Source organism: Eurosta solidaginis, chromosome 3 (assembly GCF_040869045.1).
Source record: "Eurosta solidaginis isolate ZX-2024a chromosome 3, ASM4086904v1, whole genome shotgun sequence".
NCBI classification, from domain to species: domain Eukaryota; kingdom Metazoa; phylum Arthropoda; class Insecta; order Diptera; family Tephritidae; genus Eurosta; species Eurosta solidaginis.
Window position 1 is genome coordinate 78,503,685 of NC_090321.1, and position 18,946 is coordinate 78,522,630.

At 35.0% G+C, this 18,946-nt stretch overlaps 2 protein-coding genes across 11 annotated transcripts in view; one reads left to right on the forward strand and one right to left on the reverse strand.

Moving 5' to 3' along the window:
• LOC137244042 (uncharacterized) overlaps positions 1–18,946 on the forward strand; it is a 460,752-nt gene that overhangs the window by 381,217 nt on the left and 60,589 nt on the right. Inside the window, exon 2 of one of the 3 annotated variants that reach the window (XM_067772498.1) lies at positions 14,938–15,142. In XM_067772498.1, the coding sequence (XP_067628599.1) occupies positions 15,061–15,142 (82 nt within the window). In that variant the 5' untranslated portion in view covers positions 14,938–15,060. Of the gene's footprint in view, positions 1–14,860; positions 15,143–18,946 lie in introns of those variants that run through there. The other 2 variants (XM_067772501.1, XM_067772499.1) reach the window with 2 other exon arrangements.
• Positions 1–18,946, reverse strand: part of LOC137244038 (uncharacterized) — a 290,995-nt gene that overhangs the window by 86,026 nt on the left and 186,023 nt on the right. For 3 of the 8 annotated variants that reach the window (XM_067772492.1, XM_067772491.1, XM_067772485.1), the window contains exon 1: positions 3,869–4,064. The exons of the other annotated variants lie outside the window; for them this stretch is intronic. In XM_067772492.1, the coding sequence (XP_067628593.1) occupies positions 3,869–4,004 (136 nt within the window). In that variant the 5' untranslated portion in view covers positions 4,005–4,064. Of the gene's footprint in view, positions 1–3,868; positions 4,065–18,946 lie in introns of those variants that run through there. 8 annotated transcript variants of the gene reach the window in all.

The following is an 18,946-nucleotide window of genomic DNA, read 5'->3' on the forward strand; positions in this document are numbered from 1 at the left end:
GCCGAATCTCCATCTTTATAACCAAAACTTTATTTATAGATTCCAAATAAGAGCGAAAAAGGGACCCGTACATAAGAACAGCAATTAGAAATAATATATATGATGATACTGATTCTTTCGCATTAAAGGTGTATTTTAGTCGAGTGAAAAATAAGTATGCTAGTTTTATACTGCTTTCACACAGACGGCTTATTAAATAATAAAGGCAGTTTTCTACTTTTAAAACGCTTATTGACCTCAATCTTCCCTACAAAATTCGAGTCTATTATTATTTCATTAGTAGCTAATCGAATGCCTAATGAAGTCAAAAGCACAATCCAACTCTGTTGGCAGCGTTCCGCTTCCGTTTCCGTTTCTTAGTTTTCAAAGCAAATGTCATTGTCTGCATGGCGGAACGATACAAGGTGGCCGCATCGAACAGCTGATTATAACCCTTTTTATTTGATTTGATACATCAACTACCGGCGCAGTACGATTTTGACATTTGTCCATCGAATTTACAAGTACATGGGATTTTTTTTGTTTGTAGGTATGTCACCATGCTCCCACCTTGTATCGTTCCGCCATGATTGTCTGTCTCATCCTTCATACTAATCGAGCAGTTACTTCTGTGTGAAAGCAAAAAATTTACGATTTCATTAGCAGGTGAAATGAGATCATTAAGTTTCTGTGTGAAAACAGTATTAGATTTGAGGACAATGCATACAGATGAAGCTTGTCTGATATGTCGGTTCATTGTCTCCGTTTTAATGGATGCACAGTAATTTGACCCTTCAAAATTAGACAACTTTTGTTGCAAAGCATAAGAAGAAGAATGTAACATGTTTTGGCTATGAGTGCTTTATCAGATTTATTAAAAACTGATTTTTAGAAAGGTTGTATGTAATTCAGTTGAGAGTTCTGTTTAGCCAAAATAGTCTGATGTTCCGTTCCAAATATTATCAATTTCAGGATTGTAAGCTTCAAACGAAATGGGTCGAAAACAGGAATGATACTCTTTTGGATACAAAAAAAATTGTGCAGGTGGCAACACCGAATGCAAGCATAACAACCAAACTGATTCTAATTAAATTGAGTACAGTGGGCTTTGAGCTCTCTGAGAAAAGTAAATTTTCAACCCCACTCACTACGTATTATGAGAAAAGTGTGCAAGTATATATCCATGTATATGTATATTTTATCTTGGGGTTATCAATTCGTTTTGTTCATGCTAAAAATATTCCGGTAAAACCGGTGCAAAGCAAATGGCGTTTAAAAAAATTTTAATTTTAAGATTTTTTTAATGCATACAAATTTTGCAAATTTAAGCAGACCACAATTTTCAGTCGTTAGAGAGAAGTTTTTTGGTGGGCAAGGAATCGAACGGCCAGCCGCATTCCAAACTTTTCACCTCAGATATTATATTCTAGTTTCCCGCACCATGCCACGATCCTCTTCTGATGGATTTTCTTCAAACAATCCTTTAGAAATTTATATCTGCGAAGAGACCAAGGCTCCTTCCAATTTGGAGTATTAGTTTTTCTACAAATTGGCGGGCCTTCATCAATACATGTTTTATGCATATCTACCCAAAACTGTATCTGCTAAGGCGGGCGAGCTTTGTTGCCAATGCAATACAGACGGACAATTGATTCCATTTGTGGACCACCACACTACCTCTATACTAGATCTTTACGCCGATCACTTTATCACATAGTGGCGGTGTAGTCTCTATTATATACCGGCGTGACGGCGCGAGTTCTTTCTTTAAAAAACTTGATTTTTCTATTTAAAGAAATAATATTTAGGAAAGGTTTTGTTTATATGTATTTAAAGAAATCAACGTTCTGGCCATTTAGGAAAGATCAGGGGATTTTGCGGATCGTTGAAAAAATTTCAGGAGTAGTTCCTTGCGGAGGCACTGTACTTCGTTCACTTACTCCAGTGAGGATTCGAACTTAACCACGGTCTCAGGAACTGGTACTGCTGCGTCTGCCAAAAAAAATATAAATACTTAAAATGGACACACTTTTGGCTGTATGTCTCGTGCAAAGCTCAGTTTCACCCAAGGAGATGTTCCGGGCTAACTCCTAATACTCGTCGACACGATATCTTTAAATCATTTGTTGCTCTTTGCTGGTCACGCACAAGGGCGACTTACGGTTGCTATCAATGGTCTATTAATAGTCGTGACTATCGTGGTACAGTACCAATGTTGGCCTATTGTTAATCACGCCAAAGGGCGCCTACAGTTTTTCCAGCTGTTTTTAAGAGCTACAATTGCCGATGTGCGAACAGTAGCAATCCCGACTACCAGTCGCTACCACACCTCCTGACCCTCACACCATATGCCAGCATAGAAGCTATAAAACTTCGACTTCAAACTCATACCTTCGTCGACGTCACTTTCCTAGAAACTCAAGGTGTAGCTCCGAAGACTTTCTGAAGAATGTTTTGGTGGCACTATGCAACCGAACCACACCAAAGAAACACCTTGAAACGTTAGGAAGTAACTATTCAGCCAAGGATGCCACCCTCAAAATCATAAGCAGTCTATGAGGACATCTTTGCGTAACTCGTGGATGAAAATCGTATCAACGCCGGCAAATTACATAATTTGAATTTTACAAGGACTTTGGAGACAATTTTTAAAATGTAAATTTACTCGCACGTTTCATCGTGTAAACACGGTGAACTCAAAGGATTGCAACCTTGCAGCCGTAATTTTCATCAGAATTCTCCAACATCAGCGAGTCATTTACAAGAATATCTTTAAAAAGCCGTTTTAGTGTTGATTTGTCTCTTAATCTCGGCATTTTTTAATTTGTGTGATATGTAATCACAATTTTTTCTGACAAAAATACCATTGTGGATAAGACAAATGTGGTATGTTGTTGTTGTAGCGATAAGGTTACTCCCCGAAGGCTTTGGGGAGTGTTATCGATGTGATGGTCCTTTGCTGGATACAGATCCGGTACGCTCCGGTAACACAGCTCCATTAAGGTGCTAGCCCGACCATCACGGGAACGATTTATATGGCCAAATTAAACCTTCAAGCGATCCTCCCCTTCCCACCCCAAAGTTCCATGAGGAGCTTGGGGTCGCCAGTCTCGTCTGTTAGTGAAACGGGATTCGCCACTCGAAGGTGAGATTGGCAATAGGGTTTGGAGAAGCTATATATTGCGCTGACAACCTGAAAAGGTTGCGCTACACACCCTGTCAAAACGCTGCTAAAACGCGAAAAAGTATCCATATTGAACATCCCGTCAGACAGTTGAAGGATAAGATATCACACTTGTTTTATCCGCAATAAAAAATACAGGTAATCGACAGGTAAGTTCATTGTGAATGCATACAAGTGGCAAAGGTTTGAAAAAAAAGTTCACAATAGTAAATAGCCCTTGATCACCTATTCAATCGCTGTTCGGTTTCTAAAATCGTTTGCCAATAGAGTTTTTCAAAAATTTTTTGTAAACGACTAGTATATTGAATTATTTACATATTTTAAAATGTTTTCTTAACTGGCTGCTCGTTTTATATCTAATAACTAGATTTTAGAAATTAAAATCATATGTAGTCTGATTTTCTGTGTACACAATTAAAAGAAAGGTGATTTGAAACACAGATGGGCGACTCATGGCACTTCAATTTAATAACGGCGAACAAAAACAAACCTTTCTTCCATTCTATAGCCATTCGCGACCGTAGGTATGTATGGCAATGGAGGAATAAAAAGATTTTTCACTTCTGTGAATTAAAAATGTATTTTCTTAATCAATTATAATAAAAAAAACATTTTTAAGATGGTAACCACATAGTATATTACGTATGCACATACCTACTTAACGTTTACATTAACATAACAACAACAAATTTAAGTATAACTCACATGACATATTACAAGCTGATGCGACTCTTTTCCATAATTCATCACGCAAACTTCCCTGCCCTTCGACTCGTACAACATTATTTTTCCATAAACACTCTCTTTTGCGTACTTCGGCCACGAAACGCTCCAGATCCATAGTGGCTCGTTACAATACTGTGAGCACTGCGCTACTACAAAAGCCGATGAACTTTCAGCACATGCGACAAAACGCAACTAACACATAAACGATGTTGATATTCGAAAGTATACAACATGGCGGAACCATACAAGGTGGCAGCATATGTATACAAGAGTGCCTACGCCTATATGTATATATACATATATTAGATCGTTTAAAAAAAAAAGTACTTCGTCCAAGAACGAAACTCTTAAACATAGATTCTCTTTCGTAGTAACAAAGTGATTTTTACAGACTATTAAGCGAGATAGGTATGGCCCAGCTCTTCATTTTTGTTAAAAGCCGTTTATATTGATCAATTTTCCAGTCAATATCTGAAAACTGAATAATGTAAACGGACGTGGTTCTCATACTGATTCCAAAGACCACGATTGTAAACAATAAGATTTAAACAAAGGCCGACTTTTCTAAAAGTTCTATCTAGTGCAAATCATTTCAATCTTTAGCTTTAGACTTAGAAGTATTTAACAAGGCGCGACGTTAGTTTTTGGTCTTACGTTTGCCATAATTAACGGTATATTAAAAAACAAAATTCAAATATTGCATTGAAATTTTGTTTTTGTTCCTTTTTAAAAATAACTTTCAAAAACACTGATCAATGTTTAGAGGTGGCTCAACTTTTTTACATCAATTTTTGTCGTGCAACTGAAATCGAAATTGGAAAATTTAACAATGTCAACACCCCTATAGATAGAGCAGTCGGCAGACCCATCGCATTTATACCTACAAAATCTCAGCAATAACTGTCCGCCTTGGGAGAAGCCTGGTGAAAGGCGTCCTTTATTTGTAGAAAATTATGTATTAAAAAGTATCACCCATCATAATGAAGAACCTTAAAACGTTTTTTTTTTTTTTAATTTGAAACTTTTAACATAAGTTAATAATAATCTCGTATCAGGGTGATGCGAACTATTCAACAAAGTAAAAACAAAAATCTCGTTATGTGAACTTAATACCAAGAAACTACGATGGTGTAGTAATGGTGTTTTTAAAATTGTTTTCCACGTTAGTCGCTCAAGTTAAAGGCCCTACTCTTCTCAAGTAAACGTTAGAAAAATATGGTCATAAGGAATAACTAACCGCTTAACTCCTATGTAAAAGTATAGGTTGTCATTCCATGTGACCATATGGTAATAAATGTTGCTGTCTTTCTGCGCACTTGATACTGTTTTAGATATTTTTGGCGATCGATTTTAAGCGTTAGCAAAGGGTAGAATTTCGGGGCCGTTTAAACATAATTTGCTGCATAGGATCAGTGTTGTGAAACAAAAGCACCAAACAAAATGCTAGTAAGCATATAATTTTCCTTCATTTCAGTGGTTTTACTTATTTAAAACATAAAATATATTCGAAAATATAAAATATTTCGATTAATTATATCACTTTTAAGTAAATTCGAAAAACATCGTTCGAAACTTGACTTAAAGGCACCATTACTGATACTTAGCATAGACTTGACTTGACTTGGCGTAAACTTGGCAACTTAGCCTTGATTATACTCCACTTAGCGCATACAATCTGGCATCATAATCAATAAATGTCAATTTGTATGACAAAATGTCAAAATGAAATGGAAACAAACAAATGTCATCTCAAAATATAAGCGTCACTTAGAACTTACATAGAAAATCAAAATTCAACAGACTTCTAAGTCAAGTTAAGTGTTGCTAAGTTTTGAGTAACCAGTAACATGCAATGTTCATTTAACAGAACTGTAAGTGACAGTTATCAAGCCAAGTCATGTCTATGCTAAGTATCAGTAATGGGGCCTTAAGTCTCTGCACGAACCAAGCTGTCAGGAAAATATATGCAGCTGCGCATATGAACATATGTATAGTTACTCAACAAAATAAGTACACACTTGGTTTATGCTGAAAAAAACTCAAATGCAGTGACTCATAGCTTAACTGATAATTTTCATTTAAAATATCGCAAATTCTCTAAAAGAAACCACATTCAAAAAATGTCAAAGGTTATTCAAAGGTAAGGAGAATTAATCAAAATTTCAAAAATGACCATCAAAATTTTCAAATTTTTTTCAGAATTTCTAGAAAAATTTTGAGTATGCACTTTTGTAGCCCAATAAATTTTAGTATAATAATGTGCAAGTTAGAAATAGCTCAAAATTTTTCCTGAATTTTCAGAATTTTTTTCGGCGAGGGTGTTGAGCAATTTCCCACATACAAAATGCATTTTTGTTCATGCGATGTATGTAAGAAATTGCTCAACTCCCTCGCCGAAAAAAATTCTGAAAATTCAGGAAACATTTTGAGCTATTTCTAACTTGCACATTATTATACTAAAATTTATTGGGCTACAAAATTGTATACTCAAAATTTTTCTAGGAATTCTGAAAAAAAATTTGAAAATTTTGATGGTCATTTTTGAAATTTTGATTAATTCTCCTTACCTTTGAATAACCTTTGTCATTTTTTTGAATGTGGCTTCTTTTAGGGAATTTGCGATATTTTAAATGAAAATTATCAATTAAGCTGTGAGCCACTGCATTTGAGTTTTTTCAGCATAAACCAAGTGTGTACTTATTTTGTTGAGTAACTGTATATATGTTTGCAAAACTAGCAGCACTGCAGGCAACATTGTTGCACATGTATTTTTTGACCATATTTCATTGTATAATTTGACATAAACTCAGACCAGTTAAAGATATTATGTAATCTCTTCATATATATTTCCTAAAGGCAAAGAATGAATTGAATAACTTTAGCACTTTCCTAAAAATCAAAATTCATATCAAGGATATACCAACTGTTGCCTATGCTACATATATATATTAAATTTGATCGAAGTTGCAGAAAAAGTTAAGGTTTAATATTTCTGTATATAAAACTTAGAAGCAAGAATTGCCCCCTACAATTCTTGTGCAAAATCTTAATATGTTGCACACTTAAAGATAATTTTACCAGCTCGTACTTCAAAAGTGAATGTTTGGGCCTATTTGAAAGAAAAAAAAAAAACAATTTTCCTGAAACGGTATAGCCTATGTATATTAACCTGGGTCGATTTGTATGGACGAAAGTTAACCGATATCGCGCCATCGATTTTTCGATAGGATTTGTGCTCAGGAAAAAAAAGTTCCACTACGCATACCCAAAAAAAATAATTTTCGAGCATGCGAAAAAAATGGCGAAAGGGTCAATTTTTCAACCAAAACCCAACAAAATTTATTTTTTTTTTTTCAAAAAAACTGTTGCAAAAACGTTGGCGATAACAGTTTTTTAAAAAAAAAATTATTTTTTGGGATTTGCGGAGTGTTTCGGTCGAAAAGTTAACCCTTTCGCCATTTTTTTTTTCGATGGCGCGATATCGGTTAATAAATCGACCCAGTCTAATGTATATACACATGCATATGCACGCTCACCATCGAATCTCAAAAGAGAGGAAGATTCACGATGTTATATGTACATACATAAATACATACATATGTATGTATATGGTTGACATCAGTGTTGCCAGGTTAGCCTTTTCGAGGATAGATTTAGCCTTTTGTTTTTGCCTTTAGCCTCGAAATTTTAGGTTTAGCTTCGTGACTTTCTTCTAGCCTTTTTTAATCCGAATGTATTTTTAATAATTTCTAAAATAAAATAATTTCAATAGTTCCTGTGAACACCTAATACCTAATAATATGAGTTCTCTACAAAAGATTAATTCTTTTTCTGCTGAAAATTCGTTGAAAGTTTCAAAGCCAGATGTATTTTCTTACTTTGAAAAAGAGAAGTATAGTTATTCTTCAAGTCAAATAGCATTAATAGAGCTGCAGTGGCGAAAATATACAATGGAAAAATGTACACTCCATCATGGAATTTTGGTCGGAAGTCCGAGAACATAAAAATGCATTAAACGTACCAACTTTTTTAGAACTTGTCGAATTCATATTTAGTTTTTTAGTATTACCACTCAGTAACGCGGAGGTTGAAAAAATTTTTAGTGGCATGAAAATTCTGAAAACTAAATTAAGGAACAAACTAAAAATTAAAATGCTTAATGCGCTGCTTAATATTAGATGCTCGTTAAAACGCTTATCTAAATGTTGTAATGATTTTGAAATTACCGATGATCTCATATCTATGGTAAATAGCCAAACTTTATACGCAGACTTAAGCTCTTCTGATTTTTCAGGCGGGGAATATTTTATATAAATAATTAGTAATATTTTTTTTTTGTGTATATACACATATGCAATCATTTAAAGTAATTCCATGTGCTAGTCAAGGAAAATGTGCCTGATATGTTTTGAAACAAGAAGTTATGTTTAAGTTATGTTTATAAGTTTTTATTTACAAATGTGTAAACTAAAATATAAAAAAAAAAATTTTATGAATTAACCAAAGAAATTTCTGGCCTTTTTTTAGCTTCTTTTTTTTCTAAATTTAGCTTTTTCTAACCTTTTTTTTTTTGCCAATCTAGCTTCTTTTTTTTCATCACCTGGCAACACTGGTTGACATTTGCAGAATACAATGAAAATTATTTGACTTTATTGAAAACAAATCTTCCGAAATTCTACCACAGTATTTTTTATACCATCTCTAAATATTTTTCAGAGGTGGCAGCACTATGTTGTGTTAAGAGAGCAATCAAGTGTATTTACTCAAATACCTATGCACTAGTATATATCTACATCCGTGGTCGGCAAAAATTAAAATGTAAGCTATTAGTGAGAGCGATAGCATGAGCATCCCAGCAGAAAATCAAAGTTATACTGTTTTCACACAGAAACTTAATGATCTCATTTCACCTTCTAATGAAATCGTAAATTTTTTGCTTTCACACAGAAGTAACTGCTCGATTAGTATGAAGGACGAAATGTCAAGCGAATAAAATAAGACAGACAGTCATGCCGGAACGATACAAGGTGGCAGCATGGTGACATACCTACATACATAAATAAGAATTCCATGTTCTTTGTTTTTGTAAATTCGATGGACAAATGTCAAAATCGTACTGCGCCGGAAGTTGATGTATCAAATCAAATAAAAAAAAGGTTATAATCAGCTATTCGATGCGGCCACCTTGTATCGTTCCGCCATGCAGACAATGACATTTACTTTGACAAATGACATTTTTAAGCACTGAACACACTAAAAACTAAGAAACTGAACGCTCCCAACAGAGTTGCATTGTGCTTTTGACTTCATTAGGCATTCGATTAGCTACTAATGAAATAATTATAGATTCAAATTTTGTAGGGAAGATTGAGCTCAATAAGCGTCTTAATGTAGAAAACTGCCTTTATTATTGAATAAGCCGTCTGTGTGAAAACAGTATTAAAATTATAACATGCAGATGGTGCATTTATTAAAAACAGTTATACCAAAGATTTTGAAAAATTTCATGTTTGATTCAGAAATAGTTTGAAATATTCTCAAGTCCTTCAATTCATTAAGTTTTACTCACTTCGAAGGGTAACCTTTATTTTTTACATGCAAGTGCACATGAAATTTGGTTTGCCAAAGCTGCTCAACGCGGCAAATATCGTAAAAATAGCGGCGGTCACTCGCTTAACAAATCATATCTCGGATACTTATAAATTTCCAGCAACCAGGGAAATGCAAAATGTTTAAAAAATATGTAGGTGACTTAAAAAAAAACATAAAGATACATTCATGTCAATTTTTTTACTATTTCGCTTAGTTTCTCTGAACATTATTAGTAGGTTTTTACAGTGCAAAAGTTAAAGTTTTTTTGGCTTAGAAAAAAAATAGTACAGAATGAATTTGGTACAACTTTTGTTAAAATAATTTTAAAAACTCATACTGTGTCGAAAAGTTTTTAAATATAGCATACCTAAAAAGTTAAAGCACAAACCTAGACATGTTTGGAAGATGAAAAGCCCGTCATACCAATTGCGTTTCCCAATCGTAATATTTCTTACAGGGAAGCTTAACATTTGTCCCCACTGTTTATTCGTTGCCGTGTTGCTAACGACAGCGATGGAGAGTAAGCATATGTATGAAGCAAGTCTGGTTCAATTGAGTACGGCGCGCCGAACACCCATTTACAACGATACATTTGCATGCAGCAACCAGCGTTGACAGATTGACGACGCCGTCGTAATTTTGACGATTTTCAACTAGAATGACGCTTGGACGATTTTGTAATGAAAAATGACGATTTAAGCCTGCCTTCTATGTAAGATTTATTTTAAATATTCAAACACCAAGAAATAGATCCAATAATGTTGATTTTAGATGGACACTACCGTAATAAATATTGAAGTGATCAACTTAGCTCGTGAAAACGGAGTGGTGATGATATTTGATACATTGCCTCCGCATTCCACTCATAAAATGCAACCGCTAGACAGAGCATTCATGAGCCCACTCAGGACTTATTACAGTAACAAATTAAAGCGTTTTATGACAGAAAAGTTACTAAATTCGATTTAGCTGGTCTCTTTTCCAAAGCGTATTATACGGTTCAGACTGGCTAAGTTGCAGTTAACGGTTTCAGATATACTGGTATATACCCATTCGATCGAAATATTTTTACTGATGCAGAATATATTGCTGCAAATGATATGTATGAACACGTAACTGCCAAATACTCTGAAGTTTCCGAGCAAAATAATGCAACTTCGAAGACTGGACGTACTCTTACTTCACCGACATATAATACAAATCGAATGACTTCTCCAGAACCTGTGGCATCAACCAGTAAAGGAGTCATTTCACCATGGCAGATTTTACCATTGCCAAACAATAGAAAACCAGTTGCTACCGGAAGAGGATGAAAGTCAAAAGCGACAGCATTAACAAAATCACCATATAAGAATCAGTTGGAAGAAAGCATTCGGAAGATCCGTCAAAAAGTGAAGCCAAAAATTAAAAAAGAAAAGGAACCTTCAAAAAACCAGCAGCGAAAGCTAGAAAAGCTGAATGTGAAGAATTAACCAGTGACTCCGAAGTAAACATCGTCTACGCAGAATCGAACTAAGGGGATTTTATTGATATGCCTCCAGACGGAGCAATTTGCTTCTTTGGCGAAAAGTTATGGAAGGACGAGCTTGAAACACAATGCCCGGATGCCGCGAAATAAACGCGACGAATATCGCCTTGTCAAAAATAGAATCCCCATAATTCTTGAAGGTGAACACAATGAACGCCGAGAGCGAAATTTACGCGACGTCATTTTGCGACGATAGATTTATTTCTATCGTCGCCGCCGGGCGATGACGACAAACATCCCAAGGGTTGCTGCTGTTCAATTTTTTAAGTATAAAAAAAGAAAACATAATATCCAAAAACAAATTTTTTTCTTTACATATAATTTTTAATTGAATTTCTTAACATTTTTGTTTTGTTTTGTTAATTTCTTAACATTTTGGGCGTGTTTTAGCAGTGCTAAAGCAGAGAATTAAAAAAGTTTTAATTGTTTTCATCTTTATTTCCAAATAATAGCCCCTCTGAATAAACAGCGTCAATTTCGCCCGGCATTGTGTTTTAAGTAGACGAAATGTCTGGGCGTAATTTGAAAAATGTCATCGCCCGACGCGACGTATATCGTCGTCGCTCGGCATGGTGTTTTAAGCATAACGTCTGCATTCCCAAAAAAAAATCCAATTTTTATTTGCAAGACTTGCACAATTTGAAGTTTTCAAGCAATTTTGATATTTCCAATAACTTATTCATTTTTAATATCAACGAGCCAAGGAGGCATTTTATTTTATCTTTTATTAATAAAATTGGTAAATTTTAAAAGAATGTATTTAATATTTTCTTTAGTAAAACTGATCTGGTTATTATTCGGTTAGATGGTATATTATACCAAATTAGCCTACGTTTGCGTACCACATTAGCCGCCAATTTTTGGGGAAGCGGCATTTCGGGCTCACCCGAATTTCGTCTTATAAATTGTAAACTGTTGGTGTTATACAACTTTTGATAAAGTACGCTATAGCTGATATTTCACAAAACAAAATGACAAAAAAGAGGTGAATTTGACTTTTGGTTAGGCCAAAATTACCCAAAAACTAAACGCTATACCACAAATGCCGCAGTTCCTCTATTTTGAAGTCATTCCTAAGGTTCCCCAAGAAGTTTTTTGGAAAACTATTTCCACTATAAAAAGAGCTAACTCTACATATGCTTTTTCTAATTTATGTCCATTCGTTGCAGATCTAATATGCTTGTCAAACGGTTCATCGAGTGTAGAACGATTTTTTTCTAAAATAAATTTAAACAAAACAATAATCCGAAACCGTCTGGAATCTGATACATTAAAAGGAATATTGCTAGCTTAAGATTATTTAAAATTGAATAACTTCTCCTGTCATAATATTGAACCACAAATAAATATGCTAAAAAATGTATAACTAAGAAACTAATATGATATAGGAGGTTCGATTCGAGCTCAAAGAAAAAAAAAATAATACTAATTGTTAAAATGACTGAAAACAAGTACCTTTTGTATGTAATACAAAATTTATCTTTTAAGACGTTTTTGTTATTTATAAAATAAAACGAAATGAATTGAAAACGATTTTATATGTTGTATGTGGCAACAAAAAATAACAATCAAAGACAATTATCAGAAAAGCGCTTTTAAAGTTAATATTGTTGAATGAAATCCGGCGATCTCATTTTGGTTTCCTACGAACACACGTCCCTGGTAATAACCCAACTTAGTCCTAACTCAACTTTGGTTGTTATTGGTTGTTCCTTAGATATGACGATTTTTTACTATTTTTTGGACGGCGTCTGACGACTTGGAAAAAAATATATATGGTAACGCTGGCAGCAACAGACATTCATGCGCATGTATGCCATTCTCTTTTTTGCGTACCATACAATCAGTGTTGCCAGGTGATGAAAAAAAAAGAAGCTACATTGGCAAAAAAAAGGTTAGAAAAAGCTAAATTTAGAAAAAAAGAAGCTAAAAAAAGGCCAGAAATTTTTTTGGTTAATTCATAAAATTTTTTTTTTATATTTTATTTTACACATTTGTAAATAAAAACTTATAAACACAACTTAACTAACATAACTTCTTGTTTCAAAACATATCAGGCACATTTTCCTTGACTAGCACATGGAATCACTTTAAATGATTGCATATGTGTATATACACAAAAACTAATTATTTATATAAAATATACCCCGTCTGAAAAATCAGAAGAGCTTAAGTCTGCGTATAAAGTTTGGCTATTTACCATAGATATGAGATCATCGGTAATTTCAAAATCATTACAACATTTAGATAAGCGTTTTAACGAGCATCTAATATTAAGCAGCGCATTAAGCATTTTAATTTTTAGTTTGTTCCTTAATTTAGTTTTCAGAATTTTCATGCCACTAAAAATTCTTTCAACCTCCGCGTTACTGAGTGGTAATACTAAAAAACCAAATATGAATTCGACAAGTTCTAAAAAAGGTGGTTCGTTTAATGCATTTTTATGTTCTTGGACTTCCGACCAAAATTCCATGGTGGAGTGTACATTTTTCCATTGTATAGTTATAAGTTTTCGCCACTGCAGCTCTATTAATGCTATTTGACTTGAAAAATAACTATACTTCTCTTTTTCAGAGTAAGAAAATACATCTGGCTTAGAAACTTTCAACGAATTTTCAGCAGAAAAAGAATTAATCTTTTGTAGAGAACTCATATTATTAGGTATTAGGTGTTCACAGGAACTATTGAAATTATTTTATTTTAGAAATTATTAAAAATACATTCGGATTAAAAAAGGCTAGAAAAAAGTCACGAAGCTAAACCCAAAATTTCGAGGCTAAAGGCAAAAATAAAAGGCTAAATCTAGCCTCGAAAAGGCTAACCTGGCAACACTGCATACAATAGCAAATGAATCTCCGTGAGTGTTTGGATGAATTGGCATCGCAACATGACTGCCCAACAAAAAATTTTAAACTGTGGAATTAGGCCGTAAGTCTATAATGTGTGTCAGTTGTTTGGAATATTCTTTAAAACAGGCATGCTTAACGAACGAAACGATATCATTTCGTTACGATAATCAACGTTAATAAACGAAACGAAATGACTTCGTTTCGTTTATTAGCGTTGATTATCGTAACGAAATGATATCGTTTCGTTCGTTAAGCATGCCTGCTTTAAAATATACCTTATTGCTTTGTTATTTGGTCATCAGGCAGAAATTCTGCACTTACATATGTTTTAGGTAAAAGGGGGTTGCTCTGTACTCAGTTTTCAAAATAAACAAACAGGTTTATTGTCATGCGTTGAGATCGCTTTTTTCTCTGAAATATGTACATATACACTTATACAATAAAGCCATGGCAAATTTGATATACATATCCATATCCGTATAAAACAGCTGATGCAACCAACCTTATGGAAAGCAATGTAGTTAGTCAATGGTGCCATACAATAACGCCCTAGCCATAACCATACTTTATCAACTAAATGGTTTTTGATTTTTCGCCAGATCCATAACCTTTAAATATTTCATTTGGTGAATTCACTAACTTTTTAAATATTTCATTTATGGTTTTGACTAAGTCATTAGTTATTTGTGGAATTTGTTCGTAATTTTTTGCATTTTCTGCTTTCTTATGAAATTTTTACATATTTTAGGTTAACGCACCAATAACCGATGCCAATTGATATGGATAATGGATAAGTAAAAATGTAGTTATGACTATGGCGTTATGTCAACTTTGCCAGGCCCTTTAGGCTTATTTGTGCCGAAGTGCTTATTGTATTATTCTCTTAAATAACCTAATTATAAACAAACAGCACTTACATTCCTTATTGCATGCAACCGCTTAGGCCATTTTTTGTTGGGTGTCATTGTGACTACCGCATGGATACCTATAACACAACATTTCGTCTGTATCTCATGAGTATGTTTTTTCGATGAACAAAATCAGTTACGTTATTTTCGTGTTGGGGTATGTTTTTTCAGATTAATCATTACTTTTATGATCGGGAAGCAGTGAGTTTGAGTTTAATGTGAAGTTTTACCAGTGCGTATTTACATACATATATATGTACATCAAAAGTTTGTTAACTTCTTCCTACCAACTAAATGATTAATAATAAAAAAATGCGCTCCTATACCAACGAAGAAATTTTATCCTTTATGGCTCAAAAGTTTCAGGAGATGAAAGGTGAGAACGTACATAAGTACGTACATACCTATGCATATGTATTTTTGTAGAACAAATCATGATAAAAACACTTACAAAGTATGACCGTTCCCTCTTCTGGTAGGCATTTCAATATTTAAAAATCAATCTTCAAACAAAATGAAATATGTACAAAAATAAAATAAAACGTCAATAATGTCAGAAGTGGTTATTCCTACCTAGTAAGTGTTTTTATCATAGGAGAAATATAACCATTGTGAATTCATGCAAGTGAAAAATCTTCCTATTCCACCATTGCCATACCTACCTGTATAATAATAGCTGACAGGGAGACCGGCTGTCGCGAATGGAAAAAGGTTTGTTTACGTTCGCGGTTAGTAAATTGAAGTGCCATGAATTACCCATTTCTTTTCAAACCAACTTTTCTTTTAAATTTATCAACAGAAAAACATTGCATATTAATATTCATTTTCAAAATTGAGTTAATTTAGAAAATATGAGCACCAAGTGAAGCTAACATTTGAAAATATGTCGAAAATGCAATATATCAGTCTCCTACAAAAGTGTTTCAAAAACATGATACAAAAAAGAAGGTAGTTCCACTCAAAATTTTTTGACGTATTTGGGGATTTTTGAAGTTTCATAATGTTTGTTGTTTTGCCAGAAGCGTTGTCATACGGTTACTGTTTAAGGCGAAATTGTTGTTTTTCGGGATGGAAATTCCCTTTAGGATGAAAACGCAATGGTCATCTGAGACAATAGCCGTGTCTTTTTTACACGCGTATACGTTTCGTTTGCGCGTAAAAAAAAACGCCTATCCTCGCTTAGATAATGCTTAGGAGACCCATCTAGCGACAGTGGTTAAACAACTAGCTACAGCACAGGGTGTACCTCCTCGTGGAACTTGAGGGTGGGGAGGGAGGGAATGGCCTGAAGGTTTAATGTGGCCACATAAATCGTTACCGAGATAGTCGGGCTAGCACCTTAATGGTGCTGTGGTACCGGATCGTACCGGATCTGTAGGGTAGAGGGGGGAGGCTTCGACAGGTTAAGAGAAAATGATTTTTTAACAGAAACTAGAATGAGAAATAGATAACTCCTCTCATAATTACTGATGCCATTTATGTTTATGACACTTCGGATTTGTAGTTAATATTCCACTTGTTTTTTTTTTTTATACTCAGTTGAGCAGAGCTCACAGAGTATATTAACTTTGATTGGATAACGGTTGGTTGTACAGGTATAAAGGAATCGAGATAGATATAGACTTCCATATATCAAAATCATCAGTATCAAAAAAAAATTCGATTGAGCCATGTCCGTCCGTCCGTCCGTCTGTCCGTTAACACGATAACTTGAGTAAAGTTTGAGGTATCTTGATGAAATTTGGTATGTAGGTTCCTGGGCATTCATTTAGATCGCTATTTAAAATGAACGATATCGGACAATAACCACGCCCACTTTTTCGATATCGAAAATTTCGAAAAATCGAAAAAGTGCGATAATTCATTCCAAATACGGATTAAGCGATGAAACTTGGTAGGTGAGTTGAACTTATGACGCATAATAGAAAACTAGTAAAATTTTGGACAATGGGCACGGCACCGCCCACTTTTAAAAGAAGGTAATTTAGAAGTTTTGCAAGCTGTAATTTGGCAGTCGTTGAAGATATCATGATGAAATTTGGCATGAACGTTACTCTTATTACTATATGTCTGCTTAATAAAAATTAGCAAAATAGGAGAACGACCACGCCCCCTTTTAAAAAATTTTTTTTTTTTTAATTCAAATTTTAAAAGAAAAGTTAATTTCTTTACAGTATATAAGTAAATTATGTCAACATTCAACTGCAGTAATGATATGCTGCAACAAAATACAAAAATAAAAGAAAATTTCAAAATGGGCGTGGCTCCGCCCTTTTTCATTTAATTTGTCTAGAATACTTTTAATGCCATAAGTCGAACAAAAATTTACCAATCCTTGTGAAATTTGGTAGAGGCTTAGATTCTAGGACGATAACTGTTTTCTGTAAAAAAGGGCGAAATCGGTTGAAGCCACGCCCAGTTTTTATACACAGTCGACCGTCTGTCCTTCCGCTCGGCCGTTAACACGATAACTTGAGCAAAAATCGATGTATCTTTACTAAACTCAGTTCACGTACTTATCTGATCTCACTTTGTATTGGTGTAAAAAATGGCCGAAATCCGACTATGACCACGCCCACTTTTTCGATATCGAAAATTACGAAAAATGAAAAAAATGCCATAATTATATACCAAATACGAAAAAAGGGATGAAACATGGTATTTGTATTGGTCTATTGACGCCAAATATAACTTTAGAAAAAAACTTGGTAAAATGAGTGTGACGCCTACCATATTAAGTAGAAGAAAATAAAAAAGTTTTGCAGTGCGAAATCAAAAGCCCTTGGAATCTTGGAAGGAATACTGTTCGTGGTATTACGTTTGTGGGACGCCACATTCATGTCAATGCTTGAAGGGCACAGAATGTGTATAAGCGGGCTGCCCCAAGGTGACCCCTGGTACAACGGGCAAAAACACTCCCATAACTAGTGGATAACCTGCAGAGCTACAAGTTAATGTTCTCACTAAAAATTGTTTAACAATTCCCCCATAAAGTGCAACTCTTGAATTATACAATAAATAAAAAAAATAAAAAATGTGGACTTTTAGCCAATTTATCAAGAAATTGCGGTTTCGGTTTATAAGGACCTTCTTTGAGCAAGCAATTGACAAACGTGTATGCTTTGTCAACATGTTGTTGTTGTTGTTGTAGCAATGCTCGCCCCACCTAATAGCCGCGACCGATCACAAATTGTCATCAATATCCTCTAACGGGAGTCCAAGGAAACTTGCCGTTGCAACAGGGGTGGACCATAAGGAAAGGGGTGTTAGAGGCGTTGGTTCCACATTACAATTAAAGAGATGGTTGGTGTCATGTGGGGACACATTGCAAGCGGGGCATACATTTTGTATGTCGGGGTTAATTCTGGATAGGTAAGAGTTTAACCTGTTACAGTATCCAGAACGAAGTTGAGCAAGAGTGACACGCGTTTGCCTGGGGAGTATGCGTTCCTCTTCCGCGAGTTCTGGATATTTTTCTTCAAGTACTGGATTCACCGGGCAATTCCCGACATAAAGGTCCGACGCCTGTCTATGGAGTTCACCAAGGACCTGCTTGTGTTTTTTCGCTTCATACGGCTGGGTTCTCAGGTGCCGTATTTCCTCAAAATGTTTACGGAGATGACTCCTTAGGCCCCTAGGCGGTGCTGGTTCGTCAATCAGATGTCTGTTGGGATGCCCAGGTTTCTGGGTATTCAACAGAAACTGTTTGGTCAGCATCTCATTTCTCTCCCTGATGGGGAGTATTCTCGCCTCATTATGCAGATGGTGTTCTGGGGACATAAGAAGACAGCCCGTGGCGATTCTGAGAGCAGTATTTTGGCAGGCCTGTAGTTTCTTCCAGTGGGTGGTTTTTAGGCTTGGCGACCATATGGGTGACGCGTAGCACGTAATCGGCTGGCTAATTGCTTTGTATGTGGTCAAGAGCGTTTCTTTATCTTTTCCCCAGGTACTGCCAGCAAGGGATTTGAGGATTTTATTACGGCTCTGAATTCTTGGAACAATTGCGGTTGCGTGCGCACCAAAATGTAGATCCTGATCAAACGTCACACCCAAGATTTTGGGATGTAGGACAGTCGGTAGCGTAGTGCCATCGACGTGGATGTTCAATATGGTCGACATTTGGGGCGTCCATGTTGTAAATAAGGTCGCGGAAGATTTAGTCGGTGACAATGCCAGGTTT